Source organism: Leucoraja erinacea, chromosome 20 (genome assembly GCF_028641065.1).
Source record: "Leucoraja erinacea ecotype New England chromosome 20, Leri_hhj_1, whole genome shotgun sequence".
Classification (NCBI taxonomy): Eukaryota; Metazoa; Chordata; class Chondrichthyes; order Rajiformes; family Rajidae; genus Leucoraja; species Leucoraja erinaceus.
The window spans coordinates 11,364,028-11,373,396 of NC_073396.1; the positions used below are offsets into that span (position 1 = coordinate 11,364,028).

A 9,369-nucleotide genomic window follows, 5' to 3' on the forward strand; every position below is an offset into this window, starting at 1 on the left:
GTGTGAAATTTTTTTTTCTCATCTCGGTCCTAAAAGATTTCCCCCTTATCCTTAAACTGTGACCCCTTGTTCTGGATTTCCCCAACATCGGGAACAATCTTCCTGCATCTTCTTGATTCCCCAACTCTGCTCAAGAGACTTTGTGCGTCTACCCGATCTATTCCTCTCTTGATCTTGTACACACATTGGGGTGGGGAGGGGGAAATCAGCAGAGCCATTGCCTCTTTGAAAGGAGCTATCGAATTGGAACAATTTTGCTCAACTCAGCAGTTCACTCAAGAAAAGCAGTGGGGCCCAGGAAGGAGTAACCACCAGAAACATTTTTGTACAAATCCTTTATTATTCTTATAGACACATAGGGACAAGAGACTGCAAATAATAATATTTCACAGCCCATGGAGTCCAGCCCATTTCCTAGAGGAGTCACAAGATTCCACAAAGACTCCCATATCTGCATCAACAGAGCCATGCACAACATTTCATTTAAATGCAGACAGACAGCAATGGTATTACCATCCAGACATGCATTATGGAAATACAAAAGTCTTAGCGTTTTATAGCACTTGGAATATCAGTTTACTCCTTATTAAAATAGAAGTGTTTATTTCTTTATTGTTCAACCATCAAAACTACAAATTGCAGAGAGATCCCAAAACTGGTTTGGATCGGGCAGAGTCAGCGAGTGCCTGGTTCAAAGTGACCAATACTCATTTCTGCAGCAGGTGCCAATGACAAGCAGCAAACAAAACCAGGATTGGAGGGAGGTGGAAAACAAACTTAGTCTTCAGATGGTTCCTGGTGGAAAGAATACACTGGGACTTTATAAAACGAAAGCCCACCTTAAAGCATGGTCACTTCGTGAAAGTGATAAAGGACTTGCTGTGTCATTTCTTGCCCTCCATTGCACAACCCATCCTGGCACACACTTATGTTGGGGTAAACCGCTGGGCCTGAGCTCGAATCCTCTTGTCATATTCCATGCTGTTTTCACTGCAAAAGGAACACACTGTTACCCACAGAGGCTTTGCTCAAATTAAGCCATGGTTTATACACAGCCACCTGAACATCTCAATTGGAGTACAGGTTCTGGCCACGTTTGCTCCTTTGACTGAACATCGTCTGGTCCTTTGCAACTGTTAAACATGGGGAGGAGAAATTCCTCAGCACTACATATCCCAAGTCTCACTGGCAGCTCAATCTTGCTGTGCTGCCTTCTCAAACTAAATTTCTTTGAAGAGTGCTTCTAAATTTGGCTTAGAAAAATGTCTGAATACCTACGAGCAATCCAACTGCAAATCAACACAAGAGTAAAGGTAATTAACATTAAAATTGACTGGATCCCAGTGAACAAAACAGATGAGCTGTTTAGTTTAGAGATACAGTGCAGAAACAGACCCTTCGACCCATCGCGTTGATGCCGACCAGCAACCCCATACACTATCAGTATCCTACACACTAGGGACAAATTATAATGATACCAAGCCAATCAACCTACAAAGATGTGCGTTTTTGGAATATGGGAGGAAACTGGAGATCCTGGAGAAAACCTATGCAGGTCACGGGGAGAATGTACAAACTCAGTACAGACAAGGCACCTGTAGTCAGGATCAAAACCAGGTCCCCGGTACTACATGGCAGCAACTCTACCACTGCACCACTGTGATTTTTGCTTTCTGCACAGAAAGGGCTGCACTTCCCCATGACTAGAACTCTAACTCAATTCCAGGAGTTCAGAGCTTGGAATATCAATTTATCCTTATCAAGCTGGAAGTGTTTATTTCTTTAAAGTTCCACCCATCAAAATTCAATATTGAACTAACGCATGCATTTACTTTCAACTCACAATTACAACGCAGAAGACAAAGCTGGGATAACTTAGCAGGCCAGGCATCATTGCTGAAGAATATGGATAGGTGATGTTTCAGGTTGAGATCCTTCTTCAGACTGAAGGAGGGTCCTGTCCTAAAACATCACCTAACCATGTTCTCCACAGATGCTGTCTGGCCCACTGAGTTAATCCAGCACTGTCTTTTTTTCTTCTTTTTTTATATAAAGCTGCATCTGCAGTTCCTTTTCTCTACCAGTTGAGTCTCAGTTCTACAAAGAAACAAAGGCCCTGAGCAACTACCAGGGCAAATGGAAGCGTAAAGGGACTGGACATCCATTTTGCCTTATTGCGAAAGTTTCCAGTGGCATCTAGGAATATTGCTCCCAGGTGAAATTTATTTAATTGAAGGTTAGTGGTGAGCCATTGTGAAACCCTGTGCCCTGTATCTGTTGAGTGACGTTCACCCAGGCACCAGATTGGGACTTAATCCTTGTAGGTCAGGTGCTCAAGCCGGTGAAATGTTTTTTCCATTTTTGTGAACCAGCATCTTCAATTCCTTGTTTTAACGTTTAAACCAGTGCTTTACAACCTAATGCACCATGGACATGACTGCAATTCTATAAGTCTCCCAGATTCATACTGGAGGAAAGGTTAATCAAATATTCCCTGTAACCAGCTTGGAGGAGCGACCATTTGTTTTGTGCAATAACTGAGCATGCTTTAACACAACCTTGCATTCTACAGTTGTGGTCTGTAAGTGACGGATTCAAATGAAGACACTAGAATTGTCGAGGAATAGATTATTTGCTAGCAAGTTGGATAAGTACAAATGGATATTTGGTTGGCATGACAGCATGCCACAAAGCAGGCTGCTTTGCTGCCGTACAGCTCTACATGGAAGAGCGGCTCTGGTCAAGACCATTGACGATATAGCAGAGTTAGCATCGTCTTAGAAAAATGCAAGCTCAAACATCATATCTACCCTCCCTTGGTTCTGTGATAACCAACGTTTTCTAAAATAAAGTGTGCCTTCCCCCAACCACATTTCCCAGAAAAAAAGTTATCTTTGGAAAAGAACACCAACATATCAATCTGCTGACATCTCTAGAAAGCTGGCAGATTTCAGGTTAGATCAAATGTCATCCTTGTTGAATCTCTGCATAACCAACTGTTGGTGACAATGTAGGAGCTGATGCTTACCAGTAGATCATATATGCTTCTGCTTGGGCTGGGTCCTGAACATTTGGTTCATTTAAAAGTTCTTGAATGCCTAATAGTATCTGAGCAAAAACAAAGAAAACATGAGAACAGCATACTACCTCCATGACTCAGTGCAATACGATAACTTGATGACAGTTCTCTCAGAGTGGGTAGGAGATACAGTAAAGGGCTTTACAGGCCAGCCAAATGTATTGAAAGTGTAGAAAGGAACTGCAAAAAGCTGGTAGATACCAAAGATAGACACAAAGTTCAGGCAGCATCTCTGGATGGCATGAAAAAGTCAGAACAAAGCAGGCCTAGCAATAGATGACCAAGGAAGGGTGAAGCCCATAACGCAGAGTTGCCAAGTTTTGTCATAGCATTTTAGTATTCTAGTACCTGAAAATCAGTATTTTGCTGAGGAAATCAGTATTTTTACGCAGTGCTATTTTGCTGAAAAAAATGTTTTTTTATGTGCAGTTATACCCATGTAAGAGTACAAGAATGCACAACTTTGCTACCAATTGACACGTCTTCTACGCACCTTATTTGACGGTGCATACATTGTCATCTCTTTGTATACTGCTGTTTGAACGGCTGCTTCCTGCTTTTAGTTGATGTTGCAGAAGCCATTTTGGAAGCCTCCCTCTCACTCCCTCACTCCTTCTCACTCCCCAAACAGTCTGTGACCCATAGCGCTGTGGCCATAGCGCTACGTGTGAAGGCAATAGCTCTCCAGCTGGTAGCGCTATAATTAGAACCCATAGCGCTGTTCGTTTAAATTCCCACGCGCTAAACTTACAGCGCTGTTTAAACCTGGAGCGGGACAGGCAGATCAAAGCTTACAAAAATAATCATCCAGATCTTGAAATGTAAAATACTAGTAGATTTAATCCGCTATAATTTTTACAGTTACTGTATGACTTTTTTTATATCCTTGCATTTTTTAAGCAGCAAGATGAGAGAAGTCGGCTGATTTTTTTAAAATCCGTATTTTACGAAGCAAAACCGTACATTCGTATTCTTATCGTATTTCTGTACAAAACACCGAAAATCCGTACTACTTGGCAGCTCTGATAATGGCCCATTGTTCACTGGGGAAGAGATGATAACGAAAGAATACAAGGATGCGAACAGTGGAACTAGTATGACAACTGGGATGGGGGAGAGAATTCAGGAGATACTAGGAAGGGTCCCGACCCAAAAGTCATCCATACCTTTTCTCCAGAGATTCTGCCTGATCCACTGTTACTCCAGCACTTTGTGTCAACTGAATTTATTGGAGGTTAGTTTATGCTACTAATACCAAAATCGGTCAAATGCTTCAAAATATCTTGCAAGTTGTAGCTGCTCAAAGGGGAGAGGCCATGCACTGAACACCAGACCACATCCATGAACATGAAAGGTGAAAGAATGTACCACTTCTATTGGAAACTTATTACACTCAAAGTACAAATAGTATGTAGGTTGATTTGCAGTCACATAATTAGCCAGAAGATTAAAAGCTAGGACATTAGGAGATCTAAACATGATCAAAACATCACCTATTCCTTTTCTCCAAAGATGCTGTAGTTACTCTGGCTTTTTGTGTCTATCTTCGGTTTAAACCAGCATTTGCAGTTCCTTCCTACACATTAGGTGAGCTCCCTGCTCTTAATGTTAGCAAAGCCATTACAAACAACTTGGGCAATATTGAGCAGGGCAGTAATTCTGGTGAATTATCGGGCTGGGATAGAGCCCAATTACGGTCACCCTGAAGTAGAAGCTGCTGGTATGTACACACTGGGCGAGATGGGATTTGTTGCAACGCTCATTCACAAACATACCCCACTGGTATGGATAATGGCCACTGTGTGCTGTCTTTCCAGACCTGGACCAGGGAAAGATTGAGGCAAAAAGTGTGCCGACTAACAAAAAATGGTGAGGTCTGCATTTGGACCACCTGACAGATGTTATATATAACTGGATAGACACAAAGTGCTGGAGTAACTCAGCTGGCCAGGCAGCATGTCTGGAGAAAGGATGGTTGATGTTTCAGGGTGGGGCCCTTCTTCAGACACGACCCGAAACGCCACTAATTTTTTTTCACCCAGAGATGCTGCCTAATCTGTTCAGTTACTCCAGTACTTGGTGTCTATCTTTGGTATTAACCTGGACATACAGTTCCTTTCTACACAGTTGTAACATTATACCCTCTCCTGCCCCACTCCACATTAACCTAACCTGCTTGATGGTGATTGCTGGCCTCCAGTCCTTCTCCTCTTCTAATATCGAAAGGCAAACAGTTCCTGATGGATATACGTTTGGGTGGAATATTGGTGGTTCAAACTTACCTTAAAAGCAAAAGCAAAAGTTAAATGCTGAACATATTAAAGAAGGATGTTAAACAAAGGCCAGTCACTCAAGACTCCCAAACAGTATTGTTCTATTACATTATTTTTTCTGTCCAGACAAATGCAATACATGAACACCTGTATCCATAACACTGAACCTCCATGTTCAAAAGTTGTAAGTTATAAACTACTCAATCAAATACAACATGGAACTCTGAAATTAATAAACAGGGCCATCGTTTACAAAGGCAGGAAAATTAGATTGAACCTCTGCAAGGTACTGGTTCGGCCACAAATGGAATACCACAATCATTTTTGGCCACTGTAGACAGGATGTGAAGGCCCACTAGATGGAGCAGAAAATGATTCTAGGTTTGAGAGATTTCAACTGAAGTTTGGAGTGGAGGGCAACCCCAGCTTCTCCTTGCAAGGAGAAATATGGCAAACGTACAAGATCACAGGCTGTTTAGATAGGATGGGGGGTGGGGGGTGGTTAGGAATGTTAATCCCTGTATTGGACGGCTCAAGGAGCAAGAGGCAGACATTCAAAGTGTAAAAAGCAAATGGTATGTTAGCATTCATAGCAAAAGGATTTGAGTATATGAGCTGGGAGGTTCTACTGCAGTTGTACAAGGTCTTGGTGAGACCACACCTGGAGTATTGCCTACGTTTTAGTCTCCTAATCTGAGGAAAGACATTCTTGCCGTAGAGGGAGTACAGAGAAGGTTCACCAGACTGATTCCTGGGATGTCAGGAATTTCATATGAAGAAAGACTGGATAGACTCGGCTTGTACTCGCTAGAATTTAGAAGATTGAGTGGGGATCTTATAGAAACTTACAAATTTCTTAAGCGGTTGGACAGGTTAGATGCAGGAAGATTGTTCCCAATGTTGGGGGAAGTCCTGAACAAGGGGTCACAGTTTAAGGATAAGGGGGAAATCTTTTAGGACCGAGATGAGAAAAACATTTTTCACACAGAGAGTGGTGAATCTGTGGAATTCTCTGCCACAGAAGGTAGTCAAGGCCAGTTCATTGGCTATATTTAAGAGGGAGTTAGATGTGGCCCTTGTGGCTAAAGGGATCAGGGGGTATGGAGAGAAGGCAGGTATAGGATACTGAGTTGGATGATCAGCCATGATCATATTGAATGGCGGTGCAGGCCCGAAGGGCCGAATGGCCTACTCCTGCACCTATTTTCTATGTCTATGTTTCAGAAGTTTGGATGAAAATACAAGGAGAATGCAACAGAGGAACTCTAAAAAATATCTTCATTTCTGCCTCAGGTATTTTTTTGTTTTTACACAAATATAGAAAAATAGGTGCATGAGTAGGCCATATGATAATGGGTGAAAATCTAAAATTAGTACCCTATTCTTGCTTACCCCCCCATATCCCTGGATTCCTTTAGCCGTAAGCGCCAAATCTAACTCACTCTTGAAGTATCTGCAATAGACTTACACTTTGGTGGTGACGAGGGATAATCATCCTTGAAGAGCAGCCGCAATTTAAACAGGCCTCCTTCCCAAGTTGTCTGTCGAGGTAAAAACCAAGGCAATTTTATACACAAGTTTATTTCACTCAATATTAGGAGTGCAGCCTTGGCCAGTTTTACTTACTGCTTTCTTGCCTGGAATTGCACACTCCCAATTCATCAGGTTCATCGTGCCATCTGGATTCTTCACAGGCACAGCCACAAAACCCTGCAGGAAGTAGATAAGATTGGTAAAGAAAATGTACAGTACGCTTGCCAGCATTGGTGAGAGTAGTGTATAAAAGTCAGGAAGTCATGTTGCAGCTCTATAGGACTTTGGTAAGGCAGCATTTGGAGCATTGTGCACAGTTCTGGTCACCCAGTTCCAAGAAGGATGTAGATACTTTGGAAAAGGGCAGATGATGTTTACCAGAATGCTGCCTGCACTAGAGGGTTTTATCTATAAGGAAGTTGGACAAACTTGGATTGTTTTATCTGGGGCGGAGGTCAAATGGAGAGCTGATAAAAGTATATGAACTAATTAGAGGCGTAGTTAACATAGACAGTCAGAACCTTTCTCTTGGGGAGTAAATGTCAAAGTCAATAAAGCATAGCTTTAAGGTGAGTGGGGCAAAGTTTAAAAGTGATGAATGGTACAAGTTTTTATTACCACGTGCAGGCAGAGATAACTTTAGCTTGGCATCACGCTGAAAGACAGGTAGACAAGATGGTAAAGATGAAAGTGTATAGCCACATGCCTTCATGAGAAAGGGCACTGAGTATAAGGACATTGTGTTACGGTTGCAGAAGATGTTGATGAGACTGCACCTGGAATAGTGTATGCAGTTTCTGGTAGAATGCGATAAGCTGAAGAGAGTGTAGAAAAGCACCTCGGTGCTGGTATAAACATACGTACAAATGGGTGGTCCTTGCGCCATGCTTTCCTTTCCTGAGAAAGGCGATTCAACGCAATTCCTGACATTTTGTCAAAGTCTCTGGGAATGGGGAGAAGAGTGAGCAATCAGTAGGTAGACTCACACATTTATATTACAGTACATGAAAACAACCCTTTAATTTCCATCCTCTAACCCCACACACTACAAGGCTTCTATACTCCTCTCACATCCCACAATTTACAAATGCTGTGGATAGGATTTTCAGGGGTCATGGGCAGGTGGTCACAGTAATCAAACAAAATATGCTATTGCAATAAGTCTTGCTGGGCAGATGGGAGATACCTTCAGTTTTGCAGGGCTTCTGCCCAGACCAAACGCAAAGGTGCCGAACCCTGGGCAACTTCTTTGGCTGATAAGAAAGATATTCTGAAGCTTCCAGCAGCTGGCTATCACAGCCCTGGGTCCAGTAGGGAGCAAACCTGGGCATAAGTGACAAGAGAAGAATTAGGCCATTCAGCCCATCAAGTACTCCCCACCATTCAATCATGGTTGATCTCTTTCCCTCTCAGCTCCATTCTCCTGCCTTCTTCCCAAAACCCATGACACCGGTATTAATCAGGAACCGTCAATCTCCACCTTAAAAATACCCATTGACTTGGCCTCCACAGCGTCAGTGTCAATGAATTCCACAGATTCACCGCCCTCTGACTAAAGAAATTATTCCTCATCTAAAGGTATGTCCTTTTATTCAGAGGCTATAGCCTCTGGTCCTAGATTCTCCCTCTAGTAGAAACAACCTCTCCACATCCACTCTATCCAGGCCTATCACTATTCGGTAAGTTTCATAGACCAGCGATGCACCCTGCGGCCGAATATCCTGCAGCAAGTGGCGGCCTCAGAACCAAGGATAGTGCCCGTTCAGCAGGGGGAGGCTGCAGGCTGGGGCAAGGCTGCACATTGCTCTGGAGAAGGAAGGGGGGCCGAAGCCTAAACTAGGAAAAGGGACGAGTGGGGTCGCCGGCCCAACCTCCTCTGTCAATACCTGCAGCTACCCGGACCTTCAGCTGCCCCCTCCACCTACTCTATCCCGGCATTAGCAGCCCCCACCCGGAGGCCCTGACCCCCACACACATGGGCTCGTTCAGGCTCTTAACCCCACCACCACCGTACCGCACCCCCATCTAGGCGCGTGCCCGCTCCCCTCACCTGGGCGCGCCCCCGTGCCGCATCCCACCCCCGACCACCACCACCACATGGGCGCGCCCCCGTGCCCGCTCTCCTCACCTGCCACGGACGCCCGTCTCCCTGGTCGCCCCTCGGAGCTGTAGACCCGGCGGCTGCCTGACGGAGGATGGAGGCCGAGCCCTGGGGGCGGGCAGCGAGTACAGGACAGGCGGCGGATACAGGGCCGGACAGCGAGTACAGGGCACCAGGTACAGGACTGGACCAAGGGCCGGGCAGCGGGCGCGCAACCGAGGGCCAAGACCGCTTTAGTCAGCCGGAACGCGCCAGGTGATTTCCGGTCCGTGAGAGTTTTTAAACCGACGCCGTGAACTGTGACCCGCGGCAGGAGTTTCCCGCCCGGGCTTCACACGCTGGGATCCTGCCGTGCCGCTGCCCCCACGTGACCGGGCCGTTGG

General features: G+C 44.7%; 1 protein-coding gene across 2 annotated transcripts; it reads right to left on the bottom strand.

Moving 5' to 3' along the window:
* Window positions 1–320: 320 nt before the first annotated feature.
* On the bottom strand, window positions 321–9,369 carry ube2ia (ubiquitin-conjugating enzyme E2Ia). Of its 2 annotated transcripts, XM_055651266.1 has the most exons (8): window positions 9,014–9,369; window positions 8,072–8,208; window positions 7,750–7,828; window positions 6,979–7,062; window positions 6,821–6,893; window positions 5,252–5,361; window positions 3,029–3,108; window positions 321–990 (listed from the first exon to the last, which is right to left on the bottom strand). In XM_055651266.1, the coding sequence occupies exons 3-8, from the start codon at window positions 7,813–7,815 to the stop codon at window positions 927–929; spliced, it is 477 nt and encodes a 158-aa protein (XP_055507241.1). In that variant the 5' UTR covers window positions 7,816–7,828; window positions 8,072–8,208; window positions 9,014–9,369; the 3' UTR covers window positions 321–926. The 2 variants fall into 2 exon arrangements, with proteins under 2 accessions (XP_055507241.1, XP_055507242.1); XM_055651267.1 differs by lacking the exon at window positions 8,072–8,208 and having other exon boundaries at window positions 9,014–9,368.

Bases quoted from the DNA above. Each gene is read 5' to 3' on its own strand.
- ube2ia (XM_055651266.1), bottom strand. From the start codon at position 7,815: ATGTCAGGAATTGCGTTGAATCGCCTTTCTCAGGAAAGGAAAGCATGG. The intron at 7,063-7,749 runs GTACGTATGTTT...TACTTCCTGCAG, and splicing joins GGCGCAAGGACCACCCATTT to GGTTTTGTGGCTGTGCCTGT. The intron at 3,109-5,251 runs GTTAGGTTAATG...GTTTTTGCTCAG, and splicing joins CAGCAATCACCATCAAGCAG to ATACTATTAGGCATTCAAGA.